This window comes from Eumetopias jubatus, unplaced genomic scaffold (genome assembly GCF_037043125.1).
Source record: "Eumetopias jubatus isolate StellerSeaLion01/CBP00866 unplaced genomic scaffold, mEumJub1_p1.0 scaffold_17, whole genome shotgun sequence".
In the NCBI taxonomy this organism is placed as follows: Eukaryota; Metazoa; Chordata; class Mammalia; order Carnivora; family Otariidae; genus Eumetopias; species Eumetopias jubatus.
The window spans coordinates 88,967,296-88,989,231 of record NW_028274823.1 but is presented as its reverse complement, the minus strand read 5'-3'; the positions used below and the strand labels follow the sequence as shown (position 1 = coordinate 88,989,231).

Below are 21,936 nucleotides of genomic sequence, written 5' to 3'. Positions count from 1 at the left end.
ATAGTCTTTCCAGGTGGGAATGGGAGGTGTGGCCCTGAACATAGCTGCCGTAAGGAGATGACATAGAGTCATAAGTGGCTCATAAGGGCACAGGCAATATACACCCGAGTGCCCCTGCATAAGTATAAGGTTACCCAGCATCGCATCACCAGCTGGCTCTAGAGCCCACATCTATAAGCATGTATGGCGTGTCACGCTCTGCTCTGAAAGCTTCACATCTGTCCTAATTTCATTGTCACACAACCCTACGGCCATATTCCCAAGGCCACATAGCTGATGAGGGGTAAAGCAGGGGGTGTGTTTGAACCCAGACAGACTGACGAATCCTGAAAATACTCATGCCTGCTTCATCAGTCCCTGTTGCAACCCCAGCAGGAAAAGACAGCGTCCTTGGTCTTCCTCACCCAAAGTTCCTCCCTCATGCTCCTGTACCCTCTGCCATCTGTCTTTGCAACCAGAACATAGGACCATCTTGCACTTGAAACATGTGCACACAGTGAACAGGTGAACAGGTATGAGACTGTTGCTTGTTGCAGCAACTGCCCAGCCAGGAGCCCGGGGGTTTCTTTCTGGAGCCTGCCATCTTTAATTCTCAAGTGGCTAATCCAGCATTTATGCTAGATCTGGGCCCTGACCAGAGTGGGCAGTTGACCTGAGGCCATCGAGATCTCTTTCTCAGGAATTTACAGATGGACATAAGCAATTCTGGTTGAGGGCAGACTCCTGCCTGGGGTTGGCCATGTGGACTGAGCATCAGATGGCCATGCTACAAAACTTCAGACTGGGGTCATTCTTCCAATGGACTCAGACCCACACCCCTCCTTCTGAGTCAGCTCACCTCACAGAAGTGCTCTAGGGCCCACCTGCACTGATTTAATAAGCAGAGACTTTGAGTGTGAGATCCAGACCATACCTGGCCTGTCACCTCAGATCGCCTTGTTCCAACTACAAAAATCAAGATTTAGGAAACCACAATGACCCCTGACACACAAGCAATTCCACCCTGTTGGAGGGTGACAGAGGGAGGACAGATATGCTGGGGGAGGGTTTGGATTGAGTCGGGGAGGGCAGGTAGGAAGAAGTCCAGAAAGAATTATATATCTATATTTATATTTATTTATTTCATCTTTGTTTTCTTGGGAGTAAAGGGCTCACTGGGTCTGTTGGGAGTGGGGTTGGATCAGGAGGCGGCAGTCAGTTCTGGGAGATCTGTGGTCTCCATTTCCTAATACCCCTTTGCATTAGAAAAGGTCTTCCCCTTCAAGATCTCTGTGAGTTGCTGTAGTCGCTTGGCAAAAGAAAGTACTTGGGGAGCTTTAGTGATAGGTGGGGGAGGGGGTGGGGTTGGGGCCAGGGGTTTTGGTCGAAGTCAAGATGCAGGGGGGCTGGGAGCAGGTCAAGGAGGGCATTGGAAGTACCAAGGAGGGTGAGCAGAAGGGCGGGCAGAGGGTTGTCTAGCCGGGATTGCTTGAGAAGTTGGATGGGGAGGGGTGGGTGATTGAGCCATGTGAAAGGCATTAGAACCGATCTTGGAAGCAGTCCAGTTCAGATAGGGCCAGGTGGCCACGTAGACTCCAGGGCGCTTAGTTCGGGCACAGCCTACCCCCCAGCTTGTGACTCCCACGACTACATAGGTGTTGGCCACGTTGTCTCTGCACATGAGAGGCCCGCCGCTGTCCCCCTGCCCAGAAGGACACAGAAGTCACCCCAGATCGTGGGGTGGGATAAAGCTCTCTGTGTGGTGACTGGTTCTTTGTAGGGGCCCCAGGTATCACCTCCCATCCTCACTGCTAGAAGATGGGACCAGGGTGGGCACCTGGGTGGCTCAGTTGGTTAAGCGACTGCCTTCGCCTCAGGTCATGATCCTGGAGTCCCGGGATCGAGTCCCGCATTGGCCTCCCTGCTCAGCGGGGAGTCTGCTCCCTCTGACCCTCTCCCCTCTCATGCTCTCTATCTCATTCTCTCTCTCAAATAAATAAAATTTTTAAGAAAAAAAAAGATGGGACCAGGGAAAGGGTCACTGAAGCAGGGCCCTGGAGGGAGAGGAGTTCAGGGATTCACAAAAGAGGTGTTGGCAGGGAAAGGGGCGCCCAAGGGAAGCTACCTGGCAGGTGTTGATCTTGCCTTCAGGGTACCCTGCACACACATTGAAGGAATGCACCCGTTGTACCACTGGGTGGAGTTACATAAGTCGAGGTCGATGAGGTTCCCACGGGCCTCCTGCAGTGTAGGTGCGATCCTGTAGGCTACAGCCAGGCGGCTCGGTGGTCATCGATCACAGAAGACACGTTTTGGGAAAGCCCTGCCTCCTCCCTCCACGGAACCCCCATCATCCTGAAATGCTCTACTTCAACCTAAAATCCATGAAAGTCAATGCCCCTGGCCTCTCCTCAGACACATGTGAAGGATGTGGGGTGTTGGAGGCATATGCAGGTGAAGAGGAGGGGCAGTGCATGGAGGATGAACAGATGTGGCTGCAGGAATGTGTGTTGATGCCAGATGATTATTCACAGCTACAGCCAGTATGTGTCACCTCCTTTACACCCCACAGTGACTTCCTGTGTTAAGCGCTGTGACTCACCTTGCCTCCAATCAAGAGCCTGGAGCACCACTTGCCCAAACATGCTGGTAGGGATGTGGTGTGTCTTGGATTCGGACCAAGGTTTTCCTCTCTACACTCAAATCCAGGACACACATTTCATTTCCCCACAGTACGGCTCTAAGTCCCCCTCATTGCTTTTTATCCCCCGTTAAACCCCTCAGCTCAGTTCTGGATACTTAAGTCTGTGATTAGTTTTGAACTAACTTTTGTTTAAGTTGTGAGGGTGTAGAGTAAAGGGTTATTTTTTTCCTTAAAGATATTCCATTGGCACTATTTGTTGAAAAGGCTGTCATTCCTCCATTGAATTGCTTTTGCACCTTTGTTAAAAATCAGTTGGCCCTACTTCTGTGAGGCTGTTTCTGGATTCTAAATTCATAAGGTGTGTGAACCGTAATGTCGTCTATATCTTTTCTTTCAAATCTGTGCATGAGCAAAGAACTCGAGTCATGGATTTCCAACCTGGACACAAGGATGGTAAGACTTCCTGATTTAACATGAGATGCTGTTCCCTGGGAGATAACAGCAGGAATTCGGACCACTACCCCTTCTTTTCCAAGAGCTTTGGGACTAGCCATTGAGGTGCCCTCCTTGGGCGTTGTTTCTGCTGGCATCTTCCAAAGCTTGGAGCTAAAGGGCCACCAAGAAGGGGACTCCAGCTCCGTCAGCAACCTAAAGACCAAACAAAACACAGAAACACAGTCAACTGAGTTTTAATGTTTTCCTGAAAACTGTTAACCATTTTGTAGTGTTCTTTTCCACAAGCACTCCGTGAAGCGGAAGAGCAGGAATTACTATCCGTGTGTTTTAGAAAAGAAAACTGAGGCTAAGAGCAGGATCTCGTAGGCCTACGGACACAAAGCCCATCAGTAGTAAACACAAAACATGAACACACGTCTCCTGACTAGGACGATGCCCTTTTCACATTGGACCCTGGGTAATTCTGACTCAAAATAAATCCTGACCTCAATCTGGAACTTTCTGCCGTAATCTCTCCTTTCCAATGTGGTAACAAGCATGTGTGGCTACTGGGCATCCAGAGTGTGGCTGATATAACGAGGGACTGAATTTTCAACTTAAATACATGTGACTAGTGGCTACCACAGTGGATGGCACCACTGTAACGTACCCATGAATACAAAGAGATCTACCTTGTAGCAAAAAAAAAAAAAAAAAAAAAAAAAAAAAACAGGAAAAGAAAAGCAAAGGAACAAAGATCAAATGCTATCAACAGAAAATAAATATCAAGGGCACCTGTGTGGCTCAGTTGGTTAAGCAACTGCCTTTGGCTCAGGTCATGATCCTGGAGTCCCGGGATTGAGTGCCATATCAGGCTTCCTGCTCAGCAGGGAGTCTGCTTCTCCCTCTGATCCTCTTCCCTCTCGTGCTTTCTATCTCTCATTCTCTCTCTCTAATAAATAAATAAAATCTTTAAAAAAAAGAAAATAAATATCAAGATGGTGGAGTTAGACTCAACCATATTAGTAATTATACTAAATGTAAATAGACTAAATCCTCTAATTTAAAGGCAGACTGTCAGCCTGGATTAAAGAAAAAACCACCAAGACACAGCTATGTCTTGTTTATAAGAGACATTGAAATATAAGGACACAGAAACATCAAAAGCAAAGGGACTGGAAAAAAGACATATTGTGCCGAAAATAAACTCTAAGACAGGGAGTGTTACCAGGGATAAAGACAGACAATACATAATAATAAGAGAGTCAATTTGACAAAAAGACTTAATACTAAACATGTATATCTAACACAATTTCAAAATTCATTAAGCAAAATTTAACAAAACTAAAAGGAGTAATAGACAATCACGGTTGTAGATTTCAACAAATTTCTCTCCATAATTAACACAGCAAGAAGACAAAAATGATGAGTAAGAATATAAACACTATTTAATCCACTCAGGCTGACTGGTATTTATGGAAACATCATCCAACCGCTGAATGCACACTCTTTTAAAGTATATTCAGGACTTTAAGAAAAGAGTATAACACGTCTCAATAAATTTCAAGTATACCATCTGTCCCCAAAGAAATGAAATCTGAAATTAATGACAAAAGACTAATAGAAAGTTCTCAAATATTTGGAGATTAAGTACAATTCTAAATAAAGGGAATTGGACAATATCGGAAGTGAATGAAACAAAACAATATGCAGGAAATGGCAGGATGCAAATAGAGCAGTCACGAGGAAAATTTATACTTCTCAAAGCATGTATTTGAAAACTTCTCAGAAAGGTTTATAATCAGTGATTTAAGCTTCTGTTGTGAAAAGTTATAAATTAAAACCAGAGTAGAAGAACGGAAAAGCAGAAATCAATGAAACTGAAAACAAAACAAAAAAAATATTAACAAAGCCAAACGTTGGTTCTTTGAAGTCATTTTTAAATATTAAACCCTTAAAAGACATGAACGAGAATAAAACAAAGAAGGGTGCCTGGGTGGTTCAGTCGGTTAAGCGTCTGCCTTTGGCTCAGGTCATGATCCCACGGATCCCCCGCATCAGGCTCCCTGCTCTGTGGGGAGGCTGCTTCTCCCTCTCCCTCTCCTGCTCCCCCTGCTTGTGCCCTCTCGCTCTCTGTCAAATAAATAAATAAAATCTTAAAAAAAGAATAAAGCAAAGAAAATGCACATTACCATTATCCGGAATAAAAAGGGAGGCATCACCATAGATCCCCTGGAAAGCCTTTTAGGGGATATCATACCCAACTTTACACCAATAAATGGGACAACTTATATGAAATAGACAAAATACTCAAAACACCCAACCTTCCAAAACTGAAGCTAGAAGTAGTTTAAGAATATGAACACCCATAACAAAGTGGCAGCAAGAGAAATTTAGAAAAAAAATCCCATTTACGGATGTACCAAAAATAATAAAATACTTTAGGGATCAATTTAACCAAGGAAATGAGAGACTTGTACTCTGAAAACTATCAGACCTTGATTAAAACAAACAAACAAACAAACAAACTAAAGATGACACAAGCAAATGGAAATACATACTATGCTCATGGACTGGAATAATTAATACTGTGAAAGTGTCCATAATTCCCAAAGCAGTCAACAGATCTGTACCTCTGAAACAAATAATGCAATATATGTTAAGGAAAAAAAAAAGAAGAAGATAGCAGGAGGGGAAGAATGAAGGGGAGTAAATCGGAGGGGGAGATGAACCATGAGAAACGATGGACTCTGAAAAACAAACTGAGGGTTCTAGAGGGGATGGGATATCCTGTTGATGGGTATTAAAGAGGGCACGTTCTGCGTGGAGCAGTGGGTGTTATGCACAAACAATGAATCGTGGAACACTACATCCAACTAATGATGTATGGTGATTAACATAACAAAAAATTTAAATTAAAATAATGATGTGTGGTGACTAACATAAGAATAAAAAAATTTAAAGAAGAAGAACAATGTTGGAGGACTCACACTTCCTGATTTCAAAACCCACTACAAAACTACAGTAATTAAAACCGTGTGATTCTAGCATAAAGACAGACATACAGACTAACAGAAAAGGATTGAAGATCCGGAAATAAACCTATACAACTACAGCCAATTGGCTTTCAACCTGGGTTCCAAGACTATTCAATAAGGAAAAAATGATTTTTTCAACAAATGGTTCTGGTAAAAGTGGATATCCCCATACAAAGAAGAAAGTTGGCTCCCTATCTCATATCATACACAAAAATTAACTACAATGGATCAATGATATGAATATAAGTACTAAAATAAAACTCTTAGTAGAAAACATAAAGGTAAACCTTCATGATCTTGCAGATGGAACAATTTCTTAGATATGATACCAAAAGCATGAACAACAAAAAATATATAAATTTAACTTCATTAAAAATAAAAATTTTGTGCATCAAAGGACACTATCAAGAAAGCGAAAGGAACAAAATATTTGCAAATCATATATCTGAGGAGTCTAATATCCAGAATATATAAAGAACTCTTAGGACACAACAACAAAAATATAAACAGCCCAATTTAAAAATGGGCAAAAATATAAACAGCCCAATTTAAAAATTGAATAGACTTTTTTTTCCAACAAATATGCAAAAAGATACTCAGCATCAGTAGTCATTAGGGAAATGCACACCAAAACTACAATGAAATATCACTTCATACTCATTAGAATGACTACAATAATTTAAAAAAAGAAAATAACAACTGTTGGTAAGGGTGTGGAAAAATTGGAACCCTTGTACATTACCGGTGGGAATGTAAAATGGTTCAGCTACTGTGGAAAACAGTTTGGTGGCTCATTAAAAAGTTAAACATAGAATTACCATATGAACCTGAAATTCTACTCTTAGGTATATACTCAAAGAAATGAAAATATTGCACACACAAAAACGTGTAAACACATGCTCATAGCAGCACTATTTGCAAAAGCCAAAAGATGGAAACAGTACAAATGTCCATCAACAGAAAAATGGATACACAAATAGTGGTATATCCATGCAATGGAATAATATTTAGCCTTAAAAAGGAAGAAACTTTTGACACATACTACAACATCGATAAAATCTTGAGGACTTTACAGTAAGTTAAATAAACCAATCCCAAAAAGACAAATACTGTGTGATTCTAACTATATGAGGCCCTTGGTGTAGTCACACCCATGAGGACAGGACGTAAAGTTGGCAGTCAGGGGCTAGGGGGAGAGTCGGAGTCACTGTGTAATAGCGACAGAGTTTCAGAGTCACAGGATGGAAGGGGCTGTAAGGATGAATGGTTTGAACGAATAAAATGTATGTTGTATGTATTTCAGCACAATAAAACAGTCACACACCATGTGGTTCCACTTACGTGGAATATTCAGAGCACACAAATCCATAAAGACAGCAGACTGGCGGTTCCAGGGGCTGAGAGGGGGTGGAATGGGGAGAAGCTGTTACATGGGTGTGGGATTTTACTGTGGGGCACAGAGAGGTTCTGGAACTACGCAGAGCTGGTGGTTGCACAACACTGGGAATTATACTAAATGCCACTGAATTGTTTGCTCTGAAACGGTTTATTGTATGTGAATTTCACCTCAAAATATTATTTTAAAAAATTAGTTCCAGGGGCTCCTGGGTGCCTCAGTTGGCTGAGCGTCCAACTCTTGGTTTCGGCTTAGGTCACGTTCTTGGGGCTGTGGGATGGAGCCAAGCCCCGCGTGGAGCTCCGTGCCCCAGGGAGGGTCTGCTGGAGATTCTCTCCCTCTGTCCCTCCCTCTGCTTGAGCTCTTACACTCTCTCTCTCTCTCAAAAGAATAACTCTTAAAAAAAATTCCAGAGCTTTTGAGAAACTCTGATAGTATCTGTTTCCCTTGTTCGTTGCCGTCGCCCCACCCCACCAATGCTTACTTAAACATTGTGCTTTGGGGAGAGGTTGTATTCTGCCCACATCGCTGGCCACCAAGACCCTCTGGGCCAGGGTCTCAGGAGATCGCAGTCTCTGGACGCACGAATACCAGTTTGAGAACTAAATGCTCACTCTATTACCCAGCGTGTTGCCCTAGGGGACTGAACCCCAATGACGTTTTCTGTAGTTTTTCCGAGGAACACATAAGGAAAGCTAGGGGAACCTTGAACTCAAGTTGAGTTCATGGCCTATTGACTTGGCACTTCCACAAAACATTTTTTCAAAAAAAATACACAATTATACTGTTAAAATAGTACAGAATTATAATTGTAATTTTTCTTCCTGGTGATATCTTTTGAGTGCCAAAGTACCCTGAAGATAACTTCATTGGGTATTTTTCCTTAAATGATTTCAAAAAAATTAAAACTCGATCCTTTCTATTTCTTACTTGTAGGAAAATCCCTCTCTCTCTGTCATAGAATCACAGAATAATAGCTAACATTTATTGAGCACTTACTATATACCAGATGCTGTTTTTTTTTTTTTTTTAAAGACTTCATTTACTTGAGAGAGAGAGTGCAAAAGTGCATGAGCGCGGGTGGGGGGAGTGGCAGAGGCAGAGGGAGAAGCAGACTCTCTGCTGAGCAGGGAGCCCGATGTGGGACTCGATCCCAGAATCCTGGGATTATGACCTGGGCCAAAGGCAGACGCTTAACCAATGGAGCCACCCATGTGTCCCTACCAGACACTGTTTAAGCACATTATAATGCTTTGATCACCCCCATTCTAAAGATGGTAAGCTTGACGGGCTTGTCTGCCCACTCACTCAGTGGGGAAACCAGGGTTAGAACTCTGGGTGCACAGCATGCATCCCCAACCACACGGTGCCTCCCTACCCTGCGTCTCATCCTAGCAAGGGACAGAGCTGAAGAGACTCTTCACTCTGCAGGCGAACGCACCTTATGGCCTGCAGCCATGCATGGCCTGGGTCAAAGCTGTCTACCAAACCACGATTACTCTACTTGACAGTACAGGGACGGGTCACCCTTCTTCTGACTGACCTCCCCATTCATTTAGAATTCAGGCATTTCTTCTCTTCTGCTCTGCGCACCATTGTCCCCACCCCAAAACACATACACAGAGCACATTCATTACTTCACACAGGGTCTTATCAAGTCTTTTTCTAGAGCTGTCTTGGACCTGCTTGGACTATTTCACACTGAGACAAACAAGGTTTCCCAGACTCAGCTGTAATCCAGCTGCTGCATTCTGAGGATGTTATTCTTGAAAGTCACAGGCAGTGCTCTTAGCTTGGGTCAGGTGGGAAGCCATAGACAGGCATCCCACAAGGCAGATACTGCATCTGTGTGGCCCACAGAAGGCTGGGCTGGGAAGGGGAATAAAAATGTCCTTTATGAGAGGGAAGAGTGACCACCATGTGACAAATATTTGTTGAGCGCCTACTTTATGCCCTGCATTATGATGCATGGGAAAACAGGGAAATAACGCAAAGCCAGCACTGCCTGTGGAGACAGGCAGTCAAAAAATCAGGCACAAGATGATGTTAGCTCAGATTCTCCCATGGAGGACCTCCTAGATACCTTTTATTTCTTTTTGTTGTCTACTTGTGGGAGAGACATAGGGCAGTCAAGTCCCCAGAAAACCAGACTTGCCAGGACCAAACCCCCTCCGACCAAGCTTGGCACAAGGCAATCAAGTCATCTGCACAGAAGGGTGACCAGGAGCCTTAGGACCATGGGCCCTCCATCTCAGCTTTGTACAAGGCAAAGGAATCATCAAGACCCTGGGCCAAGTGCATGCCCACCAATGCAACAAAGAAGAGTGCAATTGAATCCTCAGAAAATCAGGCCTCCTGGGAGTCTCAAGAATATGAAACCTCCAACCGAGCTCTGCACTGCCCAAATGAGGACCAGTGACACCAGGCTGAGGGAGAGTCCTCTGAAGAGGAGCCCTCCAACACATCCAAGCACTGGCCACAAGAATCGCTTGGACACCAGGCTGAACACAAGCACCCTGAGATCATGAGGACACCATCCCTGCCAAGCACAGGGTAATCAGGTCCCCAGAACACCAGGAGCACTTAGGCTAGGAGCTCTCCAACACAGTCTGGCACGGGCAAATGAATCACCTGGACTCTAGACTGCAAAGGAGCCCTCAGAAGAAAAGCTATCCAACCCAGAAAAGCATAAGGCAATCAGGTTCTCAAACACAGGATTTTGCGGAGCCCTCTGACCAAAACCCCTCCAACCAGACCTGGAGGTGGACAAATATATTATCTAGACAGTGGACCCGGCAGGAGCCTTAAGTCCAAAAGCCCCCCTACCCAACTCAGCACCAGAGAAAGGAGCTACCTGGAACTTAGGACAAAGAAGGGGAATCTTCTACTACTGTTGAGAAAACGGCAACGAATTCCCCAGAACACCAGGCCCAATAGATGCCCTGAGACTATGACACCACCAAGCTAGTTGTACAGTGGGCAAAGGAGTGCCCTGGACACTGGGCTGAGTGGGAGTCCTCTCTCTGGGAGCTCTTCAGTCCAAGAAAGCAGAGGGCAATTGAGTCCTCACAACACTGGGACAAACAGGAACCTTTAGACACTCCAACTCAGATTCAGCTTGACACTGTGCCGAGTCTCTCGGACATCAGCCTGAGCAGGAGACCTCTGACCCAAAACCCTCCACCCCATAGAGCACAGGACAATTGGGTCCCCAGGACAGAGGTTGGCTGGGAGCCCTGTGGTCATGACTCCTCCATCTCAGCTCTGTACTGGGCCAAGAAGTCCCTAGAACACTAAACTGACTGGAAGCCCTTTAACTAAGGCGACCCCAGGACAAGTGAGTCACCAGTGCCCTGGGATAGACTTCAGCTTAAGGTCATTGTGCCTTGTCACCTGGGTAGCCCTCGTCTTTTTGGGAATATCCCTCAAGAGGAAAGGATACCAAGCCAAAAAGTGGAGTCAAACCAAAAGTTTGGAGAGTTTGAAATAGAACTCATAGCAGGAGATGAGGTGGGGGGTTGAAACAGAACTCATATCAGGAGACGAGATGGGGACTGGAGGGAATTCTAGAAGAGACCCCAGGCCCTGAATACAGAGGACACATTGGCAAAGGTCCTCCAGATGAAGGAGAGGTGCTCCATCCTGGAAGGAGTGGTGGAGACCATAGAAAAACAAATCAAGTCGTGGGGTGAGAAGCAGGCTCAGGTCTATGAGGTAGAGACATTTTTTGGGTACATCAAGGACTTGCTGGAAGCTTTTGCCTCCCAGGCAACGGCATCCAAGTGGTGATGTCCCTGCACACTCCCATCCAAGATGCCATAAATGCGGAGCTTGGAAAAGTTTGGTCATCTCCAGGAGTGAGAGTTTTAATATTTTTCAGAGGCCTAAATAACTTAAAAACATTATTTCAGAATAAGTACAGGAAACAGCCCGTGTGACTGTGATGTATAGCCTGGATTATTCTCACTACTGTGCCTTTTAAGTCATCACATTCTCCAGTTGGTGAGCAGTGGCCTCCACAGCTCTGAGAAAGTGTAAGTGAATTATGCAGAGCTGACCCTGAACACATCCTTCCTATCCCCATCAACACTTTTAGACATCCTGGTTTCTGGAAATCAAGGTCAGCTGCTGAGGTCATCCGCATTCTGAAGGAAGGAAAAAGTAAGCTGTAATGTCCATATGTAGGTATTTCTGCAAAAATGATTTTTGTCCCTAGCCCCATCACACATGATATGGCAAATTTGTGTTTGGGCCCTGGCATAAAGTTTGCAAACTCTGGTCACCAGAACTATTTCCTGACTGCATGTCCCTGTGTGATGCAGACCTCTGAAGAGTAAATGTGACAAGATGAGGGAACCAGGCTGGAGGGCGGCCAGAAGCAGGGGACCATTCCCTGCCTCTGGATGATTTTCTCCTGTGGGTGAGGTAGGTATAGACTGGAGTAAGGAGCCTGGAGTGTGGGCTCTCTGCTCTGAGCCACAGAAGCACTGCAGAAGTTGGGGGAGACACAGATTACTACTTGCTGCTCCATGTGGAGGGGTGGATGGACAGAGTAAAGAAGAGAAGGAGACAGGAACAGGTGCATATGGAATACTCGGGTGTCTGTGGATATGGAGGAAGGTGTCTACCTCTAATATGCAGACCTGAGATTCTGTCATGCATTGGACAGAAGGAAGGAGGAGAGTAAGGTTCCAGGTTTGTCTTCTCCCTAGAGTTTGTCCCCTTACCTCAAGGTAAGATGTGGGAGCTCAAGTGCCTTGTGGATATCAATGAGCTGGGTTCTGCCTGTGGCTGTAGTGGAGGTGGAAGAGAGCCTAGAGCCATGGTTCCTTGGGGGACCTCAAGGCACTCTGCTCATAGCACCAGGGCGTAAGCTGATTAGAGCCATGAAAAACCTGTCTTTTAGGGAAGGTCAAAATGAGGGGGACTTGGGATGAGAGAGGTTAGTATCTCTAAGATGGATGGTGTCTGAACTTATAGGAGGGCTGCTGCTTTCAGGAGCCAGGGGGGAGGCTGCTGCAGTCCGGGTCACTTGGATTTGATGGGGAAGTGGATCACAGTGTGATCCCAGAGCTGCTAACCTCTAGTGGCTACCTGCTCAGACCCCACTTACCAGACACATGTTTCTGGACACAGCAGGATCTTGGAAGGTGCTAGGACCCCACTTTGGGGCTTTGTAGCAGAGCAATTGACTCCTTGATCCACCATTTCTTCACCTGTAAAATGCCGGCAACGTTGGGGGGGTGGCTGTGTGAGCAGGATGCAGGAGACGGCAGGGTTGGGGAGGGGATCTCTAAGGCCAGGGGACGGATGCTGTCCAGAGGAGGGAGGGCAGGCTGTGAGCCAGGTCCTTGCCCTGTCGATTCCTTCCCAAACTCAGAACAGCAGATTCAGGAGAGCAGTCTGTGTCCTGCCTCTGTCCTGTCCCACACCTGGCCTTCTCTGCCCCTTAGGTACAGCACATCACAGCCCAGCACCTGCCCAGTCACAGACCAGACCAGGTTCCTCCTGCCTCCTACACTGCTGCTTGACACCCACACATTAGGGTCCTGGGGAAGCTTGGAGCTTCCAGGAGCCAGGGTGGGACTGATAGCTTTAGGGAACTATGCTGAGGTGTGTTGACAGGTAGAGCGATCCTATAGGTAGGGAGGGATTTAGGTCCATTTAGAGATTCAGATAGTACAGAAATGTCCCATCGCAGAGGCACTCTTGGCACATTTTGCCCCAAGGTAACATCCTACATCACTGCAGAACACTATTCGCACCAGGACACTGACAGTGTGGTATGATGGACATGTCTAGGTCTGTCACTTTGTCATGGACATTTATATATTCAACAGCACAATCCAGGTATGGAACTACTCTGTCAGCACAAAGATCTCCTTCATGCTACCCATCCCTGCCCATGGCATTCACTCCTGTGTTTTACATTTTGGATATATTGGCATTTTGTTACATGAGGGAACTCCTACAGCTGTGACCGGTGATGTTGTTTGGTTTTATTTGGGATAATACGCCTGGAATCCATTCACGTTTTGTGTTATCCTAACTTTATGACTTTTTATCACTGATTTGGGCTCCCTAGTTTGGAAATGCCACAGTTTGTTCATCTGCTCCCCTTTTGAGGAATATTTTTGTTTCCGGGATTTAGAGACTACAAATAATCCCACAGTGAATATTTGGCATATTGTTTTGTGGGATCTTAAATTTTCATTCTCGAGAATAAAGGTTCAGGACAGTGGGTTTTTGCATTTATGTTTTGCTTTTGCATAACCAGTCAAACTGTCTTACCAGAGTGACTGTTCCATTTACATTCCCACCAGCAAGGTAGGAGATCTGGCTCTTTCCAACATTTGATGTTTTTACTCTGTTTTAATCTAACGAGCTTTCCTAACACGTAGGTAGTAGTGATTACTCAATCAGGTTTTCCTTTACATTTCTCTCATGGCAACTAATGTATAGTTTTTCTTGTGCTTATTTGCCATCTGCATGTTTTCTTTGCTGAAATGTCTGTTCATGACTTTTGCCCATTTGCTATTTGGATAGTTTTTTTTTTCCTCTCCCCTGGTTGTGTTTTAATTTTTTATATAATATAGATAGAAGTTCTTTGTCAGATAAGTGGTTTGAAAATATATTCACCTAGTCTATAGCTTGTCTTTTCATCCTCCTAACAAGATCTTTACAACAACAGACGGTTTTAATCTTGATAAAGTCCAGTGTTATACCTTATGAATTCTCCTTTCTTGTCTTGTGTAAAAATGCACCAAATGCTAAGTTTAGAAAATGGCTAAACATCCGTAATATATTTTCTCACAATTCTGCTGGGTAGAAGTCCAACATAAGGCATCAGTGTGGTCAGGTTCTGAGGAAGCCCATCCTCCTGGAGGTTTGTTGATAACCACCTTCTGCCTTTGTGGTCACATAACCTTTCTTTGTAGGTGTGCATGGAGGGTGCAAGCTCTCTGTGTCTCTTCTCATAAGCATGCTAACCCCATCATGAGAGTCCTAACCTTGTGACCTAACTCAACCTATGTTCCTCCCAAGGTGACAGGTCCAGTTTCATAGGGGTTAGAACTGAAACATGTGAATGGGATGGGGGACCGAATTTAGTCTATACCATGTGTCTTGATGACTGTCTTGGATTCCCTCTATTTGGGTTTTGTTCATTTTCTTAAATTTTAGGCTCATGTCTTTTGTCAAGTTTGGGAGATGATCAGCTATGTTTTCTCAAAATATTCTTCTTTTTTTCCTTTACATTTCTTTCAAATACGTTTTAATCCCTACATTTCTTTTTTTCTCATTCTGGGATTCTTGTGACATGAATAGATTTTTGTTTTTGTAGATTTTTTTCTTCTCTTCTTAGTTCATATGAGATACTTTCTGTTGTTCTACCTTCAAGGTACTGACTCCTCTGTTATCTACATTGTCCTACTGAGCCAGTTTACTGCGTTGCAAAAAATTTAGTTATATTTTTTCAGTTCTAATTGTTAATTACATTCTTTTTTATATCTTTCTGTCCTGAGACTTACTTTCATTTGATTCCATCACAACTGCAATAGCTTGTGGAAGCATTTTTATAATACTTCCTTTCAAACCCATTGGAAATCCCAACATCTAGGTCATCATTGATCTTAGCGATCTTTGGATTGTGTGGCATTGTCAAGATGATATTTTTCTGGACTTTGGCATGGTGAATGTTCTTGATTATCCATCTTGCCTATTTGGGGTCTTATGTCATGTGTCTCTGGACCGTCTTCATTCTGGTGGATGAGCAGGTGGTGGGTCTACAAGAGCGTGGCTAGTACTAGAAGCCCCAGTTATGTGCCCAAACTAGAAGAAGCAAACTGAAGTCTGGCCAAACACAGCCGTGAGGTTCCAGTGCACCTGTGGGGAATGTCACATCTTCCTGTCATTCTTACCAGAAGCCAGAGATGAGGGCTGCAGTATCAACAAGACATTTCCCCCCTCTACTTTGAGAAAGAGGGATTTGGCCAGAATGACCAGCAGCCAGGGGAGGAGACCAGCCAGGACACCCTCAGCTAGTGAGGGGCACTGAGAGCATCCTGGGGAAAGTGATGGCCAGAGTCCATGAGAGAAAACGAGTACAAAACCAAGTCCAGAGAGCCCCAGGCTGGCTGGCAGTCAGGGCTCTGAATCTAGAGTTCGGCTTAGGGGGAAAGGGGCCAAAAGGAGAGATGCCAAAAGGAGAGATGGTGGAGAGGCGGAGGGATTCAGGAGAAAGAACATGGATGGGCTGGGGAAGCCTCTGAATCCTTATCACCAGCTGGAAGTTGTGGGGTGGTCTGACAGGGCAGGTCTGTTGGATGAATGGATCGGCAGCATGCCAGACACCCCACTCCAGTAGAGTCCCCCTAACTCTGTCAGGAAGAGTACACTTGTCTCCCTCCCCCTGAATTCAGGTGAGAGACATCTCTTGACTACTCTAGTGGTCCAGGGCATCCTTGCCGGGGTCCCAGGGCTGGGAGCTGCCATGATGCCTCCTGGAGGCAGGGGGCTTTCCCCCTGGGTGGAGTGCAACCCCACATAGAGGGTGGGGCTATGTGAGTGAGGGGTGGGTGACCGAGGAAGGACAGCTGAGGTAGGCCAGGAATACCCAAGAGCAGTGGAATGGAGTGTGCTGCTAGCTGCAGGGAGGGTGAAATTGGAAGGAGAAAGCCCTGGGGCCAATCACCTCAGACTTTGCAGATAAAGGGCGGTGCATGGACACGCTTGAAAGCTGTGCAAATGGTGTCCACGGCTCAGACTGCCTTCCCGGGCTCCTGAGGTCGTGGCATAGCAGGGGCGGGGGTCCTGTCCTGTGGCTAGGACAGCTGGCCTGTGTTGCCACCAGTCTGCAGGGTGGGCGGAAAACCTGTGGAGATGGCTTTTTCTTATCCAACTGATAAGAAAGTGTGGGCGCCAGTGCAGGGCAAGGAGCATAAATGGGCTGGGGAAATCTGATAGACCGTGTTTCCTAGGAAGGAAGCACCACGGACCATCCTGTTGAGAGCAACCCCACCTCCAAGCTGGTGTTTGGACCTGGGGAGGAGACGTCCATGGTGACACCCTCAATAATAGTTTCCATAGGAATTCTTAAGTTCCGTGAGCAGTTGGAGAACTGGGTTTCATCCATGGAGGTGGAAAGCCCAGGCAAGGGGCAGGCTCCACATTTTGAATCAGGGAATGGCACGCTCCAGCAACTTGATTCATCCAGCAAACATTTATTGAACATATGCTGAGAAAGAATATCAAGTAAACAAAACAAAATAACATGACAAAGCACTTAATTCAGCCTGAATGGGAGGATGGTGAGAGATGTGATGTACAAGAGTTTTAGGAAGTTAGGAACTTTGAGATGGCAGGTAAAGTCTATAATGACATTGAATTCTGAGATTTCTCAATTGGCAGAAGCTTTTCCTCTCATCTGAGATTGAGTATCAGGGAGGAAGAAGTGGTAGTAAGTTCATGAGCAAAGGTGTGGAGGATGCAGTCAGTGTGAGCCATGTAAGCAGTGAGCTTCTGCCAGCTGTCCAGGTGGGGCTGTCCAGTGGGTAGGAGGAAACATGGGTCTAACAGGAGAGGAGCTTGGGCTGGGCATTTTTAGGTTGCTTCAGTAGGGGTAATTTGAGATCTTAGGTTTAGGTTTAAAAAAGCGTTGCATGGATAGTGGCCTACATGCTATAGTAGGCCATCTTCTCTCCAGCAAACACAGTTGGAAACTAAAGGCACATATTAAATTTAGGAAAGACTTTAATGGGAGAAAATATTCAACCAGAAAATCAATTACAGAAAATTTTTATAAAATATATGTTCTGTGTATTTGTGGCTCCTATGTATAGTTTTACAATAATGACCTTTCAATTTCACATCTGCTGTGTCAGATCAGTTTTAAGGAATTACTCTTGACAGCCTTTGGCAAAACTGAGCTTACTCTCTGCCTCCCCCAATATCCAGACACTACCTTTTCAAGTCTGGTGTGTGAGTTTTAGGCAGTAGGCAACTCTTCAGTAACAAAAGTTGCTCATAAAAAAACAGATCAGGGGTCTGGAAGTATCCTTCGACTCAGATATCTAGAGGCTGGGATTCCATGATGTGTCATTTATCTAGTGGACAGTGGTCATCAAAATTTTAGGTGTAGGACCTCTTATTTCCTTCCACAGAAGAATCGCTTCCACAGAAATCCACTTCATGAACATGAGCAAGGTAGAGCACTCTTGTCGAATGGTTGAAGTGAGGATGATAATCCTAAAATCCTTCCTAAACCCTCAAAGAAGTGGACCCTGCCACCCAGACACAGAATGCTGGGGTCCTCCTGATCACAGATGGGAAAGCTGTGTGCCAGAAGACGCTTCTTCAGACATGGACTCCCTCATGCTCCTGCAAAGACACCTATCCGTGTGGACTCCAATGGGCCCAATGCACTGACGGTACTTTTGCTGTCTCGGTTTCCAGCGCTGCCAACAGCAAATGGTGCCCTAACCACTATGCTTTCAGCATAACTTATCATCCCATTTTCCAAACTCCTCATTGGCCACTGCTCCCCTACTCCCACTCCAATCCAGACACACACTGGCACACATTATCTTTCTACCCACTTGACTATTCTCTATTCTCAGCACGGAATTAGCTGCCCTCCCTCTAACTCACCAAACCTACCTTAAATTCTCATTTGAAAAAGAGGCCCTTACTAGTGCTTTACCTGGTAGCTCTCCACTCCAAGAAACACAGTGGGCCTTCTTTACCTTCTTTTTCATGCTTCCTTCTTTTAAACGTATCCTCAGATCACATTCAAGCACCCTCAACAAGAGTATGGAACTTGGCTCATTTTATTTACACCTATTCCTTCTGCTTCCCCAGAACACTGCAAAGATGTTTTGTTTATTTCTGTCATTTACCCAGAGAGGACTGTTGAGTCTCCAAATGTAATTGTTGATGTGACTATTTCTTCTTTCAGCTCAATCAGATTCTTTTTCTTGTATTTTGAAGCTCTGTTTTTAGGTGTACACACTTAAGATTGTTGTATTTTCTTGGTGAATTGACATTTTTCTTAAGATTTATTTATTTTGAGAGAGTGAGAATGAGAGAGAGAGAGTACATGACAGCGGGGAGGGTTAGAGGGAGAAGCAGGCTCCCCGCTGTGCGGGGAGCCCGACGCGGGACTCGATCCCGGGACTCCAAGACCATGACCTGAGCTGAAGGCAGTCGCTCAACCAACTGAGCCACCCAGGCGCCCCGAATTGACTCTTTTATCATTATGTGATGTTCCTTTCTATGCATGGTAAATTTCCTTCTTATAAAGTCAACTTTTTCTGATATTTCATTTATAGTCCTACTTTCCCCTGATCCCTAACCTTGACAACCACTCATGTGTTTTCTATCACTGTAGTTTTGTCTTTTTCAAAAACGCTATAGAAATAGAAGAACAGAGCACGTAATTTATCGAGACTGGTTTCTTTCACTCAGGAAATTGCATTTGAGGCTCATCCAAGTTGTATGTATCAATAGTTTATTACTTTTCTGTTGCTGAGTAGTAACCCATTGTACAAGTGTACCACAGTTTGTCCATTCATTCATAGAAGGACATTTGGGTCAAAACAAACAGATTTTAGCAAATATGAATAGCTGCTATACACATTCACAGGTATGTTTTTGTGTGAACATAGGTTCTTATTTCTTCCAGGAGTGGCATTGGTGAGTCATATAGTGTCTATATGTTTAGAAGAAATGACCAAATTATTTTCCGCAGAGGCTGTACCATTTTACATTCTGACCAGTAATATATGAGAGTTCAAGTTGCTCTTTATTCTTGTTAACATTTAGTAAGGTCAGTAATTTTTAAAATATCAGTCACTCTCAAGTGTGTGTTGTGTTAACTCATCTTATTTTTAATTTGCATTTCTCTTAATTGATGTAGAACAATTTTCATGTGCATATTTGTCATCCATATGCCCACTTTGGTGATGTGTCTATCAAGATCATTTACCCATTTTTAAAAGCCAAATGTCCATTGACAAATGAATAAATAAAGAAGATGTGGTATATAAATATACAATGGAATATTGCTCAGTCATCAGAAAGGATGAATGCCTACCATTTACATCAGTGTGGATGGAACTGGAGGGTATTATGCTAAGTGGAATAAGTCAATCAGAGAAAGATAATTATAATATGGTTTCATTCATATGTGGAATATAAGAAACAGTGCAGAGGATCATAGGGGAAGGGAGGGAAAACCAGAATGGAAAGAAATCAGAGAGACAAACCTTGAGAGACTCTTAACTATAGGAAACAAACTAAGGGTTGCTGTAGGGGAGGTGGGGGGCATGGGGTAATTGGGTGATGGGCATTAAGGAGGGCACATGATGTGATGAGCACTGGGTGTTATATGCAACTGATGAATTATTGAACCCTACATCTGAAACTAATGATGTACTGTATGTTGGTTAATTGAATTTTTTAAAAAAGACCATTCAAAAGCCATGAAAAAAATTTAAAAATGGGTCATTTGTTTGCTAGTTTTTGAGTTTTGAAAAACTTTGATGTATTCTGGATACAAGTCTCTTGTTGGATATATGATTTGCAAATACTTTCTAACAGTCTGTAGTTTGACTTTTTATTCTGATTTTCTCAGAGCAAAGGTTTTTAATTTTGAGGAAGTCTAACTCCAGGTCATGAGATTTTCTCCTACGTTTTCTTTAAAAATTTTATAGTTTTCCCTTAGCATTTAGATCGATGATACATTTTAACTTGATTTTGTACTATAAACTGTTAGGTTTAAGTAGAAGTTCTTTTTTGTTTCTTTTTTTGTTTCTTTTTTTAAAAATATGTGTGTCTAATTGTTCTATTACCATTTATTGAAAAGACCAACATTTCTCAATTGAATTGTCTTACTCCTTCATAAAAAACTCTACCGGTCCTCTTTGTGTGGGTCTATTTCTGGACTCTAATCAGTTCTACCAATCTATGTGTATATCCTTTAGCTAATACCACACCATCTTTTTTTAAAAATTTTTTATTGTTATGTTAATCACCATATATTACATCATTAGTTTTTGATGTAGTGTTCCACGATTCATTGTTTGTTCATAACACCCAGTGCTCCATGCAGAATGTGCCCTCTTTAATACCCATCACCAGGCTAACCCATCCCCCTCCCCTCCTCCCCTCCAGAACCCTCAATTTGTTTTTCAGAGTCCATCATCTCTCATTGTTCGTCTCCCCCTCTGACTTACTCCCCTTCATTCTTCCTCTCCTGCTATCTACTTCTATTTCCTTTTTTTAATTATGTTGCGTTCTTTCAGAAGTACAGATCTGCGATTCAGTAGTCTTGCATAATTCACAGCGCTCACCATAGCACATACCCTCCCCAATGTCTATCACCCAGCCACCCCATCCCTCCCACCCTCAACCACTCCAGTAACACTCAGTTTGTTTCCTGAGATTAAGAATTCCTGATACCACTTAGGTCATATGATACATGTCTTTCTCTGTTTGACTTATTTCACTCAGCATAAAACCCTCCAGTTCCATCCACGTCGTTGCAAATGGCAAGATCTCATTCCTTTTGATGGCTGCATAATATTCCATTGTGTATATATACCACTGTTCTTTATCCATTCATCTGTCGATGGACATCTTGGCTGTTTAAAAGTGGATGGTATTTTGATAGGGATTGCATTGAATGTGTAGATTGCTCTAGGTAGCATTGACATCTTCACAATGTTGGTTCTCCCAATCCATGAGCATGGAACGTTTTTCCATTTCTTTGTGTCTTCTTCAATTTCTTTCATGAGTATTTTATAGTTTTCTGAGTACAGATCCTTTGCCTCTTTGGTTCAATTTATTCCTAGGTATCTAATGGTTTTGGGTGTAATTGTAAATGGGATCGACTCCTTGATTTGTCTCTCTTCTGTCTTGTTGTTGGTGTATAGGAATACCACTGATTTCTGTGCATTGATTTTATAGCCTGCTAACTTGACTGAATTCCTGTATGAGTTCTAGCAGTTTTGGGGTGGAGTCTTTTGGGTTTTCCACATACAGTATCATATCATCTGCAAAGAGTGAGAGTTTGACTTCCTCTTTGCCGATTTGGATGTCTTTGATTTCTTTTTGTTGTCTGATTGCTGTGGCTAGGACTTCTAATACTATGTTGAATAGCAGTGGTGAGAGTGGACATCCCTGCCGCGTTCCTGACCTTAGGGGAAAAGCTCTCAGCCTTTCCCCATTGCGAATGATATTCGCTGTAGGTTTTTCATAGATGGCTTTTATGATATTGAGGTATGTACCCTCTAACCCTATACTCTGAAGAGTTTTGCTCAAGAAAGGATCCTGTACTTTGTCAAATGCTTTTTCTGCATCTATTGAGAGGCTCATATGTTTCTTGTTCTTTCTTTTGTTAATGTATTGTATCACGTTTGATTGATTTGCGGATGTTGAACCAGCCT

General features: G+C 43.9%; 1 protein-coding gene and 1 pseudogene across 1 annotated transcript in view; one reads left to right on the top strand and one right to left on the bottom strand.

Moving 5' to 3' along the window:
* Positions 1 to 656, top strand: part of LOC114204193 (synaptosomal-associated protein 47-like) — a 31,505-nt gene extending 30,849 nt beyond the window's left edge. Inside the window, exon 4 of the mRNA XM_088019891.1 lies at positions 537 to 656. Within this exon, the coding sequence (XP_087876017.1) occupies positions 537 to 656 (120 nt within the window). The remainder of the gene's footprint in view (positions 1 to 536) is intronic.
* A 524-nt stretch (positions 657 to 1,180) lies between these two features.
* LOC148162236 (acrosin-like) overlaps positions 1,181 to 21,936 on the bottom strand; it is a 41,996-nt pseudogene continuing 21,240 nt past the window's right edge.